The sequence below is a fragment of the Nannospalax galili genome, unplaced genomic scaffold, assembly GCF_000622305.1.
Source record: "Nannospalax galili isolate Female #2095 unplaced genomic scaffold, S.galili_v1.0 scaffold206, whole genome shotgun sequence".
Taxonomy (NCBI): Eukaryota; Metazoa; Chordata; class Mammalia; order Rodentia; family Spalacidae; genus Nannospalax; species Nannospalax galili.
Genome location: NW_008358101.1, coordinates 6,014,969 through 6,036,020, shown reverse-complemented (window position 1 = coordinate 6,036,020; position 21,052 = coordinate 6,014,969). Strand labels below are relative to the sequence as shown.

The window sequence follows — 21,052 nt, the reverse complement described above, 5'->3', positions numbered from 1 at the left end:
TCAAAGTCATGACTTAGAGCTCTTCATTTGGAAAAGGTTAAGTTTATGAGATCAGCTTTAAATGGCTATACAGATATAGGCATCACTTGACAAAGGGTAAAAATTAAGGCTGTGACAATAAGGATGGAGAGGAGGAGATGGACTCACGATCTACAGGGTTTTCCAACACACATGATTTAGGGACTGTTTATATATGGAAGACGGAGGAGAGAGAAAGAAAAGGATTATTTTCAGAATTTAGTTTTGGTCATGCTCCTTTTGTGCTACCTACTGGACCTCCAATGTAGAGAATTTGTGCAGACAGTGGGATGTGTAAGCTTGGAACTCAGAAGGGTTGTCTGAGTTGGAATTCAAGACTAGGATTCATTAATCAACACACAGATAGGGATGGAAGGAGAGCTGTTAATGAAGGAGTCAAAGGGATGGTGCTAGAGTTGAGAAAGATTGTTGTCACTAAACTAAAAGAACAAAGTTTCAGGAACAGAGGGAGGGGAGGGGAGGGAGGGACTGAAGCACCCATGCCAACTATCCATCAACTCCTCATACAACCTCCACCCCTAGGAAATATACTCTGAGGTAAGCTTCTCCCTCACCTCTTCTACATAAAAGCAAGGGGCTTTCTCCTTCCAAATTATGCCTTCTGCTTATAAATTAAAACCAATTTGAGATTATGCTGATAACATTCACCTCATTTATAGATAATCTGCTAGCAAGCTTTGAGAGAGGAAAGGAGGGCGTCAGAGGCACTGCGGTTAATTGACAGGAGTTTCCTGTACAACTGCAAATCACGCATTACTGGCATCATCATATAACAGGTGAGCATCATGGCTTGAAGTTTCTTTCAACTCCATGAATCTTTGATCTTACCTGTACTTTCCTATTTGCCTCCTACCAATTTGAGTTTCTTTCAGGAAGAGAGAGACAGCGAGACATGGAGGGAGGGAGGGAGGGAGAGAGAGAGACAGAGACAGAGACAGAGAGAGAGAGAGAGAGAAAATATATGTTTCTGTGTAGCTGGGACATAACATAAAGTCTGCAAGTGCCCAAGGAATTAGAAACTCTGAGATTGTGGTGACCATGGGCAATGCAGCATCACTAGAGTGGCTTGGACATAAATCAGACTGATGGGTTAAAGAGTTAACAGAACTACAAGAAATGGAATCATTTTCCCAGAAGCGTGGGGTGACCAAATGAGATGAGCTAACTCATTTGTAGATCTTCATAGCTCTTTTCAGCAAGTGCATTCTATGAGATTTTATTAACAACCGAGTTTCGTGTCAAGAAAGTGGATATGCTTCCCCAGCGATCTATCACACTACCAGCCTGCTATTGAGAATTTGAGCAATGGTGCTCAGGCACACTCAGAACAGGAGTCATCTACTTGAACACTTGACTTGGAGATGCTCAGGCAGGGGCTATACTTCTTCATGTTCGTGTAGTGAAGAAGTGGGTGACGTGTGCAGACCAGCCTCTCTACCATTGGTTTGGGGTGGTAATGGTGCTGGGAGTGTTGGGAACATGAACTTTTTATCCAAGTTCTGAAACCAATAATTCTAAAAGTGAAAAGAAGGAAATTATGAGCACAGGGAAAGAAAATAACCCTTAAGTAACACAGAGAAACAGAAAGGCTCTTGCCTAAGGGACAGTCATTTTGTTATTTACTCACAGGTGGTCCAGGTGGTCCTGGTTTTCCTGGAGGTCCTGTTTTCCCTCGTCTTCCCTTGAAACCAAAAGAAAACAGATTAAATGTTGTGATTTAATTTCATTTTAATATAAAAATATTAAGTGGCAACATGGAAGGCAGTAAAAAATTACAAAGGTTAAAAAACAATTCCAAGTTCACATGACTCTTGAACATCAATGAATTCTAAAGCTGTGGGCCAGTCTGATCATGGAGGGAAATACAGTGCCTGAGGTGAACAGATTTTATCACTGTAAGCCCTTTACATGCTGTGTATCTCAGTACTCACCCAAAGTCAGGGAGGTATCTGAAAAATGACTGAAGATTTTATTTGATGATTCTGTGACTTCAGATAAAATAAAATGCTATTTAGATAAAATAATAAATGCTTTTCAAAGAAGGGTCTGGATTCTAATTTTATAGGAGGTACCCAAGGATGAAATTGAGTGGTGAAGAAACTGGTTAAGAAACTCAGAGGATCAGAGTTTTGAATCTGTATTTTAGAATTACCTCAAGCAATTCTTACATTTACTAAAGTTTAAAAGGCATTGCACTGGACAAAATGATATATTCTGTATATAGTATATTAACTAGTTCTTTTCTTCTCTTTGGATAAGTGAACTCAAGCATAATTCATACATATTAATCATTATTGTAGCTGAATGTTGACTCTTCTAAGTTCATAACCAGTTGTATCCCAATCTCAAAAGCCAGAGAAATAGGGAAGAAATTATGCAGTTAATATTATTTAAAAGCTTTAGGTGGTTATCATTATTTTTAATTTTACCTTTTATTACTGTATGCATGTATATATGGGTATGTGTGCCACGGTGCCCCTGAGGAGGCCAGAGGACAATTTTGTGAAGTTGGTACTTTCCTTCTACCTTTATATGTGGTTTCTGAGGTACCCACTGAGTCATCTCTTTGGACCTAGTTATTGGTTTAAAAACTATTTTATTAAACTTTTTTTCTCCTAAAAAAGAGGAGTGCAAGCTTAGGTCTTGAAACATGTTGTGAATGCAAAGTATTTCTGAGCATATGTTTCCTAAGCACTGTGATTCCACTCCATTGTTGCTACTAATAATTTAATTGCCACAATGGTAGCAAACACCACACACACACACACACACACACACACACACACACACACACACATAATGGCTCAGTGATACTTAAAAAGATTTAGATTGAAATTTTCAATGCTTTTGTTTGAGAATTTGTTTAACCATAAATAGAGAAGGGCCCATTTTATTTACTAATTTTATTTACCCTGGGATGGGATAGGAAGTCTAAGTGCCAGTTGAACTTGTAGGGTAAGCTTTGAGAGTAAACAAAGAAATACTGTGCTATGTTTGGGGAAGAAATGTACCCACAGATATGAGAGATAAGTCAAGGGCACACTGTGAAGGACTTCGTATAATGTCCATTGCACGCAGGAACTCACAGCAGCTGTGTTTCTAACATAAGACCTGTATAAGATTGAGTTGTCAACATTCCATTACAGATGGGGGAGGGTCCCCTGAGGCCTCACCCCTTGCTGGGGAGATACAGACACTTAATCGCTGCTGAAGGAGTAATTTTTCTGCAGTGGTGTGGCCACAGATAAGTTGCCCACGTTTCAGCAAGCAACCCTACACCCATATTCATGCATGCAACACCAATTAAACTCTGTGAGTCAGTTAAAAAAAATTGAAAGTAGGTAGGAGATTGGTTGGGAAAAAGGGGTTCAGGGAGAGAGCAAGGGGACTGAGACATGGTAGTGGAGGGTAAATATGATCAAAATGCATTATACACAAGTAGGAAATTGTCAAAGCATAAATGGCCAGTACCTCATTTCATAAATAATCCTGTTAACATTCAAAGAACAGAAAAAATATTTTAAATTTAAAAAGACAATATAATTAATGGTGTTTTCATATACTGTCCATTTAAGAGATCTAAATATTGGTATTCTTTGGGGAGCTTTAAGACTGGAATGGATATGTAATTATATATTCTGTGTATTTAATACAAGTTATGCATATTTACATCATTTTCACTCTTGCAGTTTATACTTTCTGAAAATTAATATTGGATCTTTTACAAAACATAATTAGCCTTTGAGGAATAATCAAGGATAAAAAGTTTACCTTAGAAGTTGAAGCGTTGAAATTTATTAATTAACAAGAGCACTAAGAAATGAAATCAGCGCATCTAAGTAAGTGACTTGTTCTTTTTTAAAGCCTGCATTAGATTGAGGTAAGTTAAAACCATAGGGTCAAATTTTGTTTACCTTCCTCTTTCTTCAAAGGAGAAATGAATATGTGTTTGGGCTGTAAGAGGCTATCAATCAATTTTTATCACAGAGTTAATGTTTAAGACAAACTAGCCACCAGACACTGTAACACAACATTAATGGGTTACAATGAGAAACAAATAGCATTCACAATTCTGTATGGTAAAGGCAAGCATCCACATCCCTGCATTTCTCCACTGATTTACATGCTTCTGTAGGTTAGCATGTTCTGGTGTGTGTGCCCTAAGAGTGAAGACAGGGTTGATTTGTTCATACATCCTTCCTAAGTGTGGACAAGTGAGCAAGATATTTGTGAAGGTTGTTAACTTAAAAGAACATATTTGTGCAGATAACTCCAGCCAACACACATTTTCAGTTTAAGGTCTAAATACCCAGTAACTCCCAGAGGCATATTTGAACAATTTTAAATGTGGTTTATATGGCAATATGTTTTTTTTTCCTTTAAGCTGTACTACCATGCATATCATCAAAACAGATAAAGTAAACCCTTTACTAGGTCCCAGTCTCAGTGCCCTGCAGAGGGCACTCTGGCACAAAGCAAAGGGTGGACGGATGAGAACTACAAACTACGAGGGAAACTGCAATGAGAGAGCTGCCATGAGGTCATAATTTCAGTGGACATAACATCCAAGTTCACTTCCAGACAAGAAGCCCCAGAGCTCTCTCTCTTCTTTCTTCTTTATAAGGCCCATTACTACATTTAATATAGCTGCTCAGTCTCCCCTTCATCCAAAAAGTGCTCTTCATTTAAAAATATGAAGGAAAGAGAGGCTGGAGAGATGGGTCAAGGGTCAAGAGCATTGTCTGTTTTTGTTGATGACCTAGGTCCAATTCTCAGCACCCATATGGCAGCTAACAACCATCCATAAGTCCAGTTCCAGGGCATCCTCTTCTGATCTCCGCTGGCATTGCACGACACAAATGCATATGCAGGCAATGCACTCATACACACAAAATAAAAATAATAAATAAAATAGTTTTAGAAAATATTAAGGAAAGGAAAAATACCTACCTCAGAGCTATGAGACTGAGACTTTTAGTAAGGTGAATTTTATTGTTTAAACAGGCCAGCATGAGGAGCACTTTATTATTAATAGTTTAATCAAGATGATGGGCACAAACTCCAACTCTCATCCTACGTCTAAACTCAGATTCCTTCGTTCTTTTTCAGAAGAAAGTGTGATCTCTAAATCTTTGTTCTTTCCCTCGTGAGCTTCTGGGGCACTGGCTGGGGTTGTGTAGGGCTGGGGTTGGGGCTGTTGATGGTATGGGTGGGGAGAAGTTTGTGACACTGGGGGGGAGTAAAGGTTATATGTTTGTTTCCACTTCTGAGTCCTCCTGTTTCTGTCATTTCATTTCAAGGTACAAAGTAGACCACATGGAGGGGAATCCTGCAGATAGCTCAGAAAACAGCAGATCTGGGAGACTGCCCAGATTAGGGTGGCTACTCTCAGGGGGCCGTTTCCTCATTAGAAAAACTCAGATAATTCACAGTCTGTATAAACCTCCCAACACACAGAGATGGAGGGTTCCTGCACCATAATGATCAAGGTAATCAAATACCTTCTTGAAAACCAAGATAGACATAAAATCATAGACTGACTCTCATTAGTTGCCCTGGAAACCTCACAGTGCTCAAAACATCAGTTTTCTGTTTGGCAACAATAAAAAAATTTGAACAACAATTTAGATTTCTGCCTAATGATCTAAATCCACTGTTTGGTGTCACTTGGAAGGCTAGTCCCTGTTCCCACCAACTTCAACTCAGTGGGTCTAAGGTGAGATTTGGGAATTTGGGGACTCCTATAGAGCCCCCTAAATCCTATAAATGTACCTCATTACAAAATCATTCAATTGGGTTACTGATGGTATAAAAATGGAGAAAATGGCCACTGTCAAGTTTAAAAGAATATGGACTATATTTGTCTCCTTTAAAAAAAACTATAGAACTTTTTTTTGGTCTTTTTGAGACAGGGTGTCCCTGAAGCCCCAGCTGTCCTGGAACTCACTATGTAGACCAGGCTGGCCTTGAACTCACAAATATCTGCCTGCCTCTGCCTCCCGAGTGCTGGGATTAAAGGCGTGCACCACCATGCCCAGCTAAAAAAAATAGAAACTTTTTATGCCAAAATTTTGTTACTGTATTTGTTGCTTAAAATGATATTTGTATATGGCCATAGATTTGTTGAAGATTAGAAAAGAGAGCACTTGTAAAATTACCACCGTGAACCCTGGTTAGAATGACTCTCCAAAATCCAGAAATTAACAAAGAAGGGAAGGGAAAGGAAGGGAAGGGAAGGGAAGGGAAGGGAAGGGAAGGGAAGGGAAAGGAAGGGAAGGGAACATAGGGAAACCAGAACACTCACATGCTGCTGATGGGATTGCCAAATGGTACAATCACTCTATAAATGTTACTGAGCTCCTCAGAAAATTTAGACTAGAACCATCATATGATCTTTTGGAAATACATCTCAATTTTATTTTATTTTGTTTTGTTTTTATGAAATAAATAACTTTATCCACTTTATCTGTGTTGAAAGCAAAAAAAAAAATATAGAGGCAGAAGATTACTAGTACCAGAAAGGAAGGAAGGAAGGTAGGAAAGAAGGAAGGAAAAAAAAGAAGGAAAGGGGGTCTGTAGAGATGATGCCATAGTTAAGAGCACTGTCTGCTTTTGCAGAGGACCTGGATCCAGTTCCCAGCACCCACAAGGCAGCTAACAATCATTTGTAACTCCAGTTCCAGGGGATCTGACACAAACTTCTGGCTTCCACAGGCATTGTGTACATGGGTATACAGGCAAAATAATTATACACATAAAATAAAAATAAACAAATTAAAACTTATTAAAAAGAAAGGAAGGAAAAAAAACCAAACAAAGCTATTTAAATATATGACACCTACAACTTGCACAGCAAACATAACCTGATCCTTCCAGGATGACTTGCAGTAAGAGAGCACGTGCATCTTAAATTAGTCACTTGATTTATAAACACTTGGCCTTCCACAAGCATTAAGAAGAAAAGAATGCAAATAATGGACTATTGGTATTTATCTAACAGGTGGCTTTGCTGTTGATAAGCGTTATGAGGATAAAGAAGGGGTTACAGCAGTCATCAGACTCAAATCAAGGATGATACAGAAACCCCAAACCCACAAGCTGAAACGTGTCTAACTCATCTCTGAACTGCCACATCTTCCTAAAACAGCTGGTTCCTTCAAATAGTCCCGTTTCCATGTGTGTATTTCACACACTTTTAGGCGTCAGCTCAGCCTGAACAAGGTATCAAGGAAGTGTCAAGGAAGAGGAGACAAGCCCTTGACTGGCATACACAACTGTGAATGAGGTGTTAATTACACAGGAAAACATTACAGACTAGCTGGGAAGTTTAGATTGCTTTTTTTACATTGTGAACGGAAATAAGATTTATGACTGATGTTATAAAGAGTTACCACATTTTAAAATCAATGATATGTGCAAAAAATGGGAACTGAATTCTCGTGTGAGGAATGTATACTATGCTAAGTGCATTTTATATCTTAGCAGATATTTAAAAATACATCTATGACAGCAACGACTCTAGTGGTAAAGGTCTCATTACTCCAGGGACCAGAAAAGTGGCTCTGGTAAGGACAGGGCAGAGGGTGTAATTCAGTATGAGAAGTGATGGGAAATAAGTTCAGGGCTATGGAAAGCTGGATCCACATTGCTGCTTCCTCCACCTGGGTTGGGATCTTAAGATTTCCAAATTATTTCACAATTTCTAAATCTGTCTCTTCCCCTTTACCTTCTTTTTCAGTTTTCTTTTCCTCCTTTACATTTATTCATTTACATTTGTGTGTCAAGGTATGTGTGTGGAGGTCCAAGGACAACCTGAGGCAGTTGGCTCTCTCCTTCCATCATGTGGCTCCCAGGCATCTAACGCAGGTGTTCCAGCTTGGTGGCAAGCATCGTTACCTGCTGTGTCATCTTGCTAACCCTCCTTTCTTTTCTTCAAATGGACTTCACTAGTAATGAAGGTGGTTTCCCAAAACACATTAGAAGTTGCCCTGACATTATTGTCTAAACTCCCCAAGTTACACTGTATAATGAGGCTCTTAGTAGATAATATTTTATTAAACCAGGCTTAGTGCTTTCTTTGTGTGAAGGTTTTTTTTTTTTGGTCTTTTTGGGACAGGGTCTCCCTGTAACCCCAGCTGTCCTGGAACTCACTATGTAGACCAAGCTGGCCTTGAAGTCACAGAGATCTGCCTGCCTCTGCCTCCTGAGTGCTGGGATTAAACACGTGCACCACCATGCCCGGCTGTACCCAAGTTTTTTTTTTTTTTTTAATTAAATCAGGATTAGTGTTTTCTTTGTGTGAAGATTCTGATCATTCACATTTCAGGTTATTTGCTGCTGTAATTCTTTCATTATTAATATTACTTATTTTAATTGACACATAATATTTATATGTTGATGGGGATGATTATTTGATACATGAATATAACACAATAATCAGCATTTCCATTTCTTAAAGATTTATCAGGTATTGAAAACCTTCAAATTTCTCTTTATATTTGAAATATTAAATAAATTTAAATAAGTTGGAGGCTGTAGTTATCTTATCCTACCATAAAACATTAAAATACATTCCTTCCATTGAAATGATTTAGCATGGATTTATCCCATCTCTCTCCCTGCCCCTTCTTCTATCTCTTGCTGTCATCTTGTGACCACTAAATGACTTTACTGTAATTTCTACAACGTGTGAGAACATTCAACATTTTTGTTTTCTTCTAGTTATATTTGCTAATGTTTTATCCCTTTATAATTTCAGTCTTCCCAGTTCTTTGTTTTCACCTCACTCTGCCCAGATGCTACAGCTCAATCCAAACCTTCCACTAAGATTTGATGCGATGTCTAATTGTCTTGCCAAATCACCAGCTCTCTCAGCCCCAATTTCTGGTGGTTCCCTATGCTTCTCAGGCCAGTCTTGGCCCATGTACTCGCACCATCCTGGCATCAAGAATGGGGCAGCATTAAGGTGTGGCTGAGCAATGTCCTCTCCTAGAAGTATTTTACCATCCTTGTGCTGCAGTAAGAGGGTAGAAACTGGAAGACACTGATAACAGTGTTCCTTCCTCCCAATTTGAAATGATTTCAAACCGGAGTGGAGCAGGGGAATCCAGCCTTTCACACTGTCTTAGGGTCTGGGGTCTGAGAATTAGACCACTAGGTTTTCACCTCTCCAAAACCAATAACTTTCATAAATCCCCCATGATTGTAGAATTTTTATCATTTCTTGGAGACAGGGTCTGTAGCCTAGCTGGCTTAGAACTCACTATGTAGACAAGGCTGGCCTCAATCTCACAGAGCACCTCTGCCTCTGCCTCTTGAGTGCTGGGACTAAAGGTATGCATTACCGTGCCCAGCTTTTATTTTTCCCTTAAAAATTATTTATTATTTTTGTTTTATGTGTATGAGATTATTGCCCGCATGTATCTAAGTGCACCAGTGTTCTGTAGTGCCCTCAGAGGTCACAAGAAGGCGTCAAGTCCCTTGGAACTGGAGTTAAGGACAGTTGTTAGCCATCATGTGGGTGCTAGGAACTGAACCCGGGTCCTCTGCAAGACCAGTCAGTGCTTCTAACTGCTGAGCCATCTCTCCAGCTCCATGCTTGCTGATTCTTAAAGGCAGAAGTGATTAGCATCAAATATATCCATAGAAATAATTTTGCATTAATAAGTTCCTGACAAATGAAGGAAACACCAAATTTAACCCTAATACAAAACAAAGGAAACCCCATTTTGAAACAAAATTTTTCATGGTTCAGTTCTCAATTAACTGAGTTGAACTTAATGAGTTAAACTGCTTTTGGATATTTCAATGCTGACATTAGATATCAATCCCATCAAAATGATAAAAGTAAATTTTACTTAGAAAAAAATAACAGTCTGTGTTATATATTGGTGCCAGAGGGAAAACATAGGAAGATGTCTGAGCCTGGATCCTGTCTTCAAGGAAGAAGGGGAGGGAGTCACTCAGTGATATTTGGATATTTGTTGATTTTATTATCAGTGAGTTCAGGTGTATCAGTGAAGGTAAGTATCAAGTAAGTTCCTTCTCAAATGTGTTGCCTTGTAGCTCTCTCCAGCTGTCCCTTGGAGGCAGAGGCGTCATGAGGATGGGAGGAAAATGTCAGCAGGAAAAACTGTCTGTACATCCTCAATGGCAAGTTGGGACATGAAAGGCCCTCTCACAGGACAGCTGTGACCAAATGCTTCTATGGCAGCATACCTTAGCTTTGTGTCGCCTTAGTTCTTTGATTCTTATCACCGACGTTAGGATCAAGCATGGCCAGAAGGCATTTCTCAACCCACCCTCTTCTCTCTTTTTTTGCACACTTGATTAAATATTGGGAAAATATATTGATGATATTCAAAACCCAGACACGTGGACACATACCATTCTACAATACTGGGGATATATTTTTTCCCTTATTTGAATGTAACTTTTCATTCCCTTAACCCTAATGTATAGAGTCAGTTGAAACTGCAAGTGGGTAAAAGTAATTTAGACTCTGTCTTTATCAATCTGCCTCGTGTAGGCTCTCAGCACCTCTAGTTTCCAGAATAGAGTTGGGATTTCCTAGAAGGCTGGTGCGGCAGTTGGTCCTGCCAACCCCAATAGTGGATCTCTTGCCAGGTTCCTTTTATAAAAGTTCTTTGACTGTTCTCCTCTAGGGAAGTATCTTGTTCCCAGTATCCTTGCTACATCTAATCAGACACATACACATACATACCTACATATCATAGACCCTGGTAAGTTTTCTTAATTACATGCGATTTTCATTCTGAATTTTAAACTCCTCATTCATCTGCTTGCTTGTCTCCTCCTTCTGTGGTTTTGTAGGACACTTTCCCTTCTTTGAGCTGGCATATATCCAGTTATTCATTAATTTAGCCAGGAAACACTTATGCTTTGGAAATACCTTGGATCCTGTTCTCATGAAGCGTATAGTCCACTGGGAACAGTGGTGGCAAGAGATAGCACAAGACCTGAGCAAGGGCCAGACACTATTAAAAGCAAGTTACACATATTAATCAGTTAATAATCCTCTTTGAAGTGTTCCCATTTTACAGATGAAGCTAATGAGTGATAAAGCAATAATCCAAAGATGTTTGACTAGTGAAAGGACTTGAGTTCAGACAAGCCATACTGTCTCTGATCACAACCATTATGCTATATTTACTGGATCTTTAATAACTAAATCTGTTAAGATATGAATGTGAATTATGAAAATAAAGTAGGGTGAGGAGATAGGATTTATTCAGGAAGGTGACATGTTTTAGAAAAATCTGGAAAGCTTCAGAATATACCAGAAACAAGCAAGTTCTGGAGTCATGCAAGGTGTGATGAAGAACATCCAGCAGAGGGAATGGCAACAGGAACAAAACCCTAAGCAAGGCTTCCTCAAGGAAGAGAGACGAACAGCTGGCTTCTGAGGAGTGGCACAGTGGCCAGATTATGCTGGGCTTTGCAGATTACATCGGAGCTTTGAGTTATGTTCTTCAGACATAACTGGATGTCATTGGGAGTTTTTCCTTAAAAAAGCCATATAAGAAACGGTGATATAAGCACCTATGTAGGCAGATATAGCTGATACAGTGAAACTGTTACAAATGCATTACAATATAGAAGTTCAGTAAAACTGATTTCAGGTTAACTGATTTAGGAATTTTTCAATACCTCCTTATATTTCTGTAGTCACTCAGGAATTAGTTATATATAAAACAATTTTATTTACAATTGAAATGTACTTTAAAAATTTTTATTTATTATTTTTATTATACGTGTATGTGTGTATTGCCTGCACGTAGGTAAGTGCATCCATGTCATGCAATGCCCGCGGAGGTCAGAAGAGGCTGTCTGATCCCCTGGGACTGAAGTTACGGACAGTTGTTAGCTGCCATGAGGGTGCTGAGATTTGAAGCTGGGTCTTCTGCAAGAACAGTCAGTGTTCTTAACCACTGAGCCTTCTCTCCAGCCCCCTTGAAATGTATTTTTACCTTATATTGACATTGTGTTGCTGATTATGATATCTATTATTTGATATTTCCTCAGAAAAGGCATATAGGAAATGTGATCAATTTCTCTCTTTGCTATGAGCTATGGTTTTTAAAATGGAGAGAGTTTCATTATATAAGTAATCCTACAAGACTTATACTAATAATTTAACGAATTTGTACCCAAGGGGAAGAGTAGTCTTGAAACATGTCAGGATGAATTTCCAAGGGAAAGACCTCATTAACAGTGTCTGAAGTGTATGTCATCACATTGAGAAAACAAGAACTGGTCCCTACGGACAGAGTGGGAAGTTGGATTTCAAAATGTTAACCACTCCAGTTAATATGTGTGATTAATGAGCAATATGTCAGCTGGCTGGCCCAACTAAAGTGAAAGACCTTATGGGAGAAAAAGGACGCTTAAACACAGATGCAAAACTTCCTTTGTATTGTGCCCAGCCTATAACTTAGGGTCCATTAGGAAAGTGAGGCATCTGTTAAGACAGGCGATCAAAATTTATGAAGAAGCTCTAAGATGGCTAAATGTGCCAGTCATCAGTGTGTGTCAGTGAGAAAAAGTTTCCAATATTGGATCATGGCTGAGAAACTAAAACTGTAAAAAGTGTGAATTTATAGAAAATTAAGCGCTGTCTTTTCCATACATATTATTACATCAGCTGACTATTTGGAATAAGTTAAAGATACTTGATTTATTCTGTTTATAATCCCTTGAATCCAATTAGTGATGCCCATATGTGCATGGGTGTAGGGCCATCCTCTGGAGCATGGGAAGCCTACCAGAGGCCACACTCCTGAAGAAAACTGACTTGTCCTCTCCCAGAAACCGTCCACTGCCAACCTCTCTGAGCTATGGGTGGAGCCTCTTGAGCCCCTCCGTCATCCATGCTGCAAGGTTGACTGGCTTTATCTTACGCCGGTCTCCTGCAAGCATCCACCAGAGAAGTTGTGAGGAAAAGGGAAGGATATGATGAAAGCACATTATCTACACATGTGAAACTAACAAAAGATAGATAAATACAACTAAATTAAAGCTATTGAAACACATGCAGATGAACTTTATTTGATGTCAAGATCTCCAAACGGGAAAAAAAAAAAAAACCAGTCACTTGTCTATGAAATTTCTACAAAATTACAAGATAATATTCATATAATTCATTTGGAAGTTTGGGCTCTTGAAGCAGAACTTTAAATCTTTCAGAATCATCAGTAACAAACTGTAAGAGCTAACGTGGGAAACAATCAGAATTACAGATTTGTTTACTATTTTAATGAGAAACCATCTGGCAATGAAGAACACAAATGAGTGGGGAAATGAAGAAACAAAATCTTGCATAAATGATAAACATTTGTGCATTTACTAAATGTAGACTATATGTCAGTTACTGGAGATTAAGAAGAAACTTATACATAGATTCTGTTCTTGGAATGTTTATCATCTGGTAATATTACCTGGTAGTATATTTTTCTTTTTGCTGTATGTTTTTTCCACATAAAAGTTAAGACTGTTTGAGGAAACCCACAAAACAGAGCATGATAATTCATCATTACTTTCAGCAAATGTAAGCTGCATTAAACTTGGACTACATGAAAACAGACTTTATGACAAAATCATTTACCATTAATTTAACCAAAACAGAATGGAAAAGAACGCACACTACATTGAAAAGTCTGTGATCTGGCCATTAGCACTTTCTCTTTCACTCATTAAGCAAACCTGACCAAGCTACCATCTCCCAATCTCTGCTATTTTTTTTGTAGGAATTAAAATAAATGTCTACCAACTTTTCTGGAGAAAGTTCAAGTTTTTCCAGAGGGGTTAAACTTCATGGAGGCATTAGAAGTTAGCATTACCTTCACATGTAGAGATGATTGGTCAACCCCATTCCCAGATTATGCCAAAGACAAACACACCGTAATTGCCCCATTCACAATTTAACATTATTATTATTACTGTATATTTTGGTGCTGGAGATTGAACCCAGGGTCTTATGCATACTAAGTACACACTCTTCTACTGAGTTATACCCCTTAACCCTTAAAATTTAGTCTTACAGAGGCCACCCTATTGTCCTAAAATAAAATAAATCTAATATAAAATTCACTGACACCCTGTTGACATTGACAATCATGTTTTCAAATAGACATGATGTGCAGTCCATGGCTGTTTTGTTCTTTCCCCTCAGCAATGGTTAGGATGGGAAGGAGTACTGGAAGATCAGAAGTGAATAGTATTTTACAGAGGTGGCAGCCATAGTTTTCAGCTTAGTCTTTAAATGAGTACTCCAGGTTCACAAGTGATGAGGAATGTCCTTAATCAGTGGCAGCTGGAATCCTTTCAGTGACCTGTAGGGCTGTGTTCAACATGGCTCCATGGACTAGCTGACCTCCTCTTTCCTCTCATTCCCATCCAGCCCACACCGTCCTTCTGTATCTCCCTGGAATTCTTGCCTCAAAACTTTACACTTGCTCCTTCTGCTTGCAAAGATTCACAGGGTCTGATCCCTCACCTCTGCTAGATCTTTGCTCAAAAATCATCTGCGCCACCATCTCTGATGTCATCTCAACCCTCACGGGCCCCTTCTCTTTCTTTACTGCTTTCTGTTTCATGTTACCATACACACATGAGAGAGAGAGAGAGAGAGAGAGAGAGAGAGAGAGAGAGAGAGACTCTGTACCTGTTATAGAATGGGAACCCACAGCACATGAAATTTTTATCTATTTCAGAGTTTAGGAAATATTTTTCTGTAGAGGAAAAGATAGCAAAAATTTTAGATTTAGCAAAGACATTATGTGAACAAGAGGGCATTGATGTGTTCCAATAAAACTTTATTTATAAAAATTGGTCAGTTTCACTACAGAGCCCATTCTAGCCTCAAATTTATCATCTTCCTGTCCCATCCTTCCATTTTCTGAGATTACAGGCATGTGCCACCATGTCTGACTGGAAATTCTTTTCAAATCACCTGTAGTCACATTTCCCTCATTTCTGCCTATGGTAACTACTTTCACCCGTTTGATGTTATTCTTTTGGTCCATCTTCTGATATAGGTACATATATGTCATATGTAGTATGTATTATTTTGTTTATTTTTATTTTATGTGTATGAATGCTCTGTCAACATGTATATAAGTGCACTTGTGTGCAAGGCCTGTAGAGGCTAGAAGAGAGAGTTGAATCCTTTGGAACCGGAGTTACAGATGGTTGTTAGCCATCATTTGGGTGCTGAGAACTAAGCCTAGATCTTCTGCAAGACCAGCCAGTGTGCTTAACTACTGAGCTATCTCTCCAGCCTCATGTATTATGTTTTAATATTTATCTTTGCATATATGCTCTGTTTCCCTATTTTTAAAAAATTTTATTAGTATTTAAAAAATTCTTTTTTGGTCTTTTTGAGACCGGGTCTCCCTGTAGCCCCAGCTGTCCTGGAACTCACTATGTAGACCAGGCTGGCTTTGAACTCACAGAGATCCTCCTGCCTCTGCCTCCAGGGTGCTGGGATTAAAAGTGTGCACCACCAGGCCCGGTGGTATATGTGTGTGTGTGTGTGTGTGTTGCCTACATGTAGGTAAGTGCACCCGTGTTGTGCAATACCCACAGAGGTCAGAAGAGGCTGTCAGATCCCCTGGAACTGGAGTTAGGGACAACTGTCAGCTTTTTAAGTGCTATCAATGCTGAATTTCATGGGTAGATGGGGGTAGCTAACATCTCCAAATAGAAATACCCCCAAGTAAAAATAATACAGAAATAAAAAAATTATAAGGCCAGTTATCATATTAGAAGTTGAAGTCTTTGAGGTTTTTGAGGTTGTCTACATTGGGGGTCTAGGATTGACCAAATCTTTCACCCAATAAAAGAACTGACAAGCTAAGTAATCCGGGAATTTAGCATCATTTTATTAATCTCTGCTAGAAAAACTTTATCCTGTAAAATGCCCATTTCATTATTAACATATGGTAAGTGTTCCAATAGCATAACTCCCAATATTTTAATGTATCCAGCTGAATTTGGAAACACAAAATGTATCATATGGAACTTCTCTAGAACAGCAAAATAATGGTAAATATTTTTAAATGCCATGCAAATACAAACTGAGCATGTTGAAATTAAATCTAGGTCTATTGATCCAAAGTATCAGTTTCCTGGAGCTTTGAGACAGAGTATATATTTCTAAGAGGCTAGAGAGATGGTGACCTTTCAAAAGCCTTCTGACATATTTCATAACATCAAGGAACAGAAAGAAGAATGAAGAGTCCTTATGAAACATTTGTAGACTATAAAACATTCCTGAAAGTTCCGTGTCAGCCTGTGTTATAAATAGCTTAGTCCCGGTGTGCTGCCAATTTCACAAGTGTCTGTCTGATGACAAAAAGAAGAAACTCAAAACTATTCTACAACACCTTTAAAGGTACAAAATACTTTTCTAGGGGGAGCTAATGATGGTAAAAGTTTATTAATTCAGCACCTCAGTAAATGAAAGAAATGATCAAACAGCACCTGCAAGTTTCCATAGGCTAGTGCCAACTGACTCTTAATTAACCAGGAGACATGGCTGCCAGTTACCAGAAAAGGAGCAATTGGGGTTATGAGAAAATGGTGCCTTCTTTCTTAGCTGCAGCCCTACCCTGAGAACCATGGTTGTTTAGTAAGGCAGCGGCTACATTTCACCTCTCAACTGTCTGATGGTTATCAGGCTACTTTAGAGAATGACCTGGGCAACTGTGAACTCAGAATAACTTCTAAGATTATAAAAGAGTTACCAAACTTCTCTGATTTTAGTTCTAGAGGATTTCACTATGCTCAGATATTAAGGCTTAATTCAGCATTTATGATATAATAGTTGGTGGTAATTATAAGCACCGGTATTAGCTACTTTATATATAGGTTTTCCCATTCACCATTTCAGGCATGATATCATTAGTATGATTTGGGTTTTTCAATTGAAGAACTGAGACCCAGAAAGGATAAGGTTGTTACTTGGGTCTAACAACCAGAACTAACCCAAGGGTCTGAATGTCTCCTTTTTGTTTCATATTGGAGAAGCTGTACATAGGTTAACATTTTATTAATAAAACATTCAAGGAACTAAATCTCTATAAAGAACTAACTGAAAACTGATGAAATGAATGTGAGGTTTGTGGACTAAGAGGGCTCCAACAAGGCCACTTTCTATATGAAAGGGAGGGGGGTCTTTTTCCTTATCAACTAGTAAATAGGCACACAAGGTTTAGTTCAGAGAAGTGTCAAAGTGTCAAAGTGTGTGTGTGTGTGTGTGTGTGTGTGTGTGTGTGTGCGTGTGTGCATGTTTCAATGGATAATTTTCATGTATTTAGTATATATGAGAACCTAGGTTCAATTTACAGCACCAGAAAGTAAGAAAGGCATTCAGGGAGGGAGGAATATTCATCCAAAGAGCTTGTAGGACAGTAAATCAAGGCAGTTTCCCGACAGAGGGGAAAGGGCATAGGCATGTAGGCAGAGAGCTTTGTACCAGCATCACATGTGGTTTTTGACACTTCTCTCTGTGTTGCTAAGCCTTTTGTATATTCTGCTTTATTCTGTGTCTTTAACAATATCTATCCTGAGTTGATTTCTGACCTATCTGTGGATCACCATGCACACTTTGTAAAACCTGGTTATTGTGGGAATAGAATTGGACAGGAGCCTTAGGATAGAATCTGACATTCTTGCTCTGTGACCTTAAGCAAAGTACTTTAATTTATTTAAATTTCAGTGTTCTCATCTGAAAAATGGAAATAATAATCCTTAACACAGAGAACCATTTTGTCAAGGTCTAGCATTTCTTGTGAGGATAATGCAGAATTATCATACATATATGTATACATCATGCAAGCTATTTTATTGTTATAATATTGCATATATTATCAGTATTGATGAAGTGCTCTGAACTTTTGCAGTTTTGTGACTAAGTCAGCTTTACCAATGACAAACTCAAGTTTAAAAACACCTGTCAGCATAAACCTAAGCTCTGCCCTAGAGTTAATTATCTTCACAAATTTTTCCCTGAATGCCTTCGATTGTAACTTCTTGCTTGTCCATATGCCTAAATCCATCACATAAGCACCACTTTTTTTTTTTGGCTTAGCTCTAGGGTATTTTAGTTCTGAAAGATCATTCAATAAATCATCTGTTTAAGTTCTTTGTGCAAAATGATCTTCAGAGCATATAAAAAGAAGTCAGATTACTCTTTACACTTTGCCCATTTGGTTTCATTTTCTGTTCTGCCTCCCAGGAGAAAACATTTAAAAAAGTGAAGGCATTAATGGCTATTTCTTATTACAATGTTTTTTTTTTCAGAGATTTCATTTAAAAAATCACTTTTAAGTCCATTGCACACATACTGCAGAAAAATTATTCCAAGTACCCGAGAATAAATAAGAAGAAATAATAAAGCATAGTATCCATATTTTCTGGGAGAGATGGCCACTGCATTGCAAGTCCTGTTAGTACATATTACACAGCTTGGAGCTTACTGTGTATTTTACTGGTTACTTTTGAGAGGTGACCTGGCTATGTGTACATTTCTGTTAATTATTGCAAAATTAAATTATTTTAAAAAGCTTAATAATATTTCTACAACAGAAATAAGCATATATATATATATATAGTCACTTGATTTTTAACCAAGAAATTAAAAATATACATTGGAGAAAAGACAGCATCTCTAACAAATAGTACTGGGAAAACAGGATAGCCATAGTAGAAGAATGAAATGAGAACCCTATTTCTCACCTGCATTAAAATCAATTTAAAATCGATTGGCAACCTTAGTGTAAGACCTGAAACTCTAAAGCTGTTAGAGGACAGCTTAAGGAAAACACTTCAAGATGGAGGCAAGGGCAAGGGCAAGGAATTTCTGAAAAGGACTCTAAAAGCTTAGGAAATAAAATTAAGAATTGACAATAGGGTTGCATGAAGTTCAAAATCTTCTGCACACTAAAGGAGACAATTGTTTGAGACAGCTTAGCAAATGGGAAGAAATCTTTGTTAGTTACATTTCTGTCAGAGGAATAATAGCTAGGATATATAAGGAACTCAAAAGCTAAATACCAAAAAAAATCAAATGATCCACTCGATAAATGAGTTAATTAAATAATTCATTTTCAAAAGATGGTGTACACATGGCAGGAAATATAGGAAAAATGTTCGACATTCTTAGCCATTAGGAAAATACAAATTAAAACTACTTTGAGGTTCTATTTCATCCCAGTCAGAATAGTTTTAATAAGAAAACAAATAGCCGCAAATGCTGGCTGGCTATGGAGAAAGGTAACTCTTACACACAGCTGGTGAGTGTAAACTGGTCCAGCTACTGTGCAAATCGATTTGGAGGTCCCATAAAAACTAAAAATACATCTATCATGTGACCCACTTCTGAATACATAACCTGGATAGAGATACTTACAAACCTATGTTGATTGTAGCACTGTTTGCAATAGCCATTATTGAATCAGCCTAAACATCTTTCAGTAGATGAGTGGATACGGGAAATGTCATTTATATATATATATATGTATATATATGTGTGTGTGTGTGTGTGTGTGTGTGTGTACTATTGAAGTTTTATTTATTTATAAAGAATGAAATTATCATTTTCAGACAAATCAACCCAAGTGGCAATCATAATATTAAAAAAGCAAGTTAGAACAAGAAAAACAAATATCACATGTTCTTTCATTTGTGAATTCTAGCTTTTATGTAAATTCTTAAGATTACTTGTATGCACACATCATGAAAGGAGATTGGGGAAGGAAAGGGATTTGTAGAAGAGAATCACACAAGAGGGTGAATATGGTCAGAGTATATGATGAATTTGAATGAAAATATCTTCACAAAATCCATCCCTATGTACAATGGACGCATACCAATAAATATTTTAAAGTTATGAGTGAAATAAGTATTTCCAATATAAAGTGTCTATGTGCACTCTTTGAACAAATGGACACAGTTATATTTATTTGCAAAAATTTTAATGTAAAAAATGAACTTGTTTCATGCTTCCTATTATTTCCAATCTAAGTTGAATTGATAATGCTTCCTATAGGGAATGACTTATCTAACCTGCTTCACTGTTTCAATATCATGGATGTGTGTAGAAATAAGCTGAGTAGCAGTGTGTTGAAGGGGATGGAAAAAATTGTTTCAAACAAGTTTTCAGAAGGCTGGAAGAATATTCTTTATATGCTTGTTTTTAAGATGGAAAAGTTATGATATATTTTCAAAGTTCATCTTTAGTCCTTCATCAGTAGTCAGTTCTAGGAATCTGCCCTATGAATTTATAATTTATATTGTATTTCATTAGATTTTGTCCTGATAAATGAATGAGTTTGGCTACCTGGATGTCTACATATGAATCTTCTTTTGGTGAGAAATAGAATTGACTATTTAAATATATTGACTGCATTTTAAATATATTTGGCAATAACTTCCACTGATGTAAAACACCAAGATTATTGCTTATTTCTTTGATAATATTATAGAACTAGAGACTTCAGTTTTTGCTCTTTGATTTTTTTTCTACTGTTGAGTGTCAGATTACATTCTTTATTTAAAGAGGAATATTGATATTACAAAAAATATTAAGGATATGATACAGGAAGTTTGTGTTTCCAATTGTTTAAATTTAACTGTCAAAAAGTGAGAATCAACTTCTTTTGATCTGCAGGAACAAGAAACTCATTTTGTAATTCTAACATTGACAAAAATTTTCACATGGTGAGCTTGGCATGGTGGCACATGCCTTTAATCCCAGCACTCGGGAGGCAGAGGCAGGCGGATCTCTGTGAGTTCGAGGCCAGCCTGGTCTACATAGTGAATTCCAGGGCAGCTGGGGCTACAGGGAGACCCTATCTCAAAAAGACAAAAAATTATTTTTTTCACATGGCAGTCATGGTACCTCAGCATGCAGTAATAACTACCCTCACTTTCTTTACAATCTCAAAATGAAAAGGTCTCATATTTAACATGATATTTACCAATTCATCAT

General features: G+C 37.8%; 1 protein-coding gene across 1 annotated transcript in view; it reads right to left on the bottom strand.

The window, feature by feature from the left end:
- Col19a1 (collagen type XIX alpha 1 chain) overlaps positions 1–21,052 on the bottom strand; it is a 409,660-nt gene that overhangs the window by 118,531 nt on the left and 270,077 nt on the right. Inside the window, exon 16 of the mRNA XM_008856281.2 lies at positions 1,667–1,720. Within this exon, the coding sequence (XP_008854503.1) occupies positions 1,667–1,720 (54 nt within the window). The remainder of the gene's footprint in view (positions 1–1,666; positions 1,721–21,052) is intronic.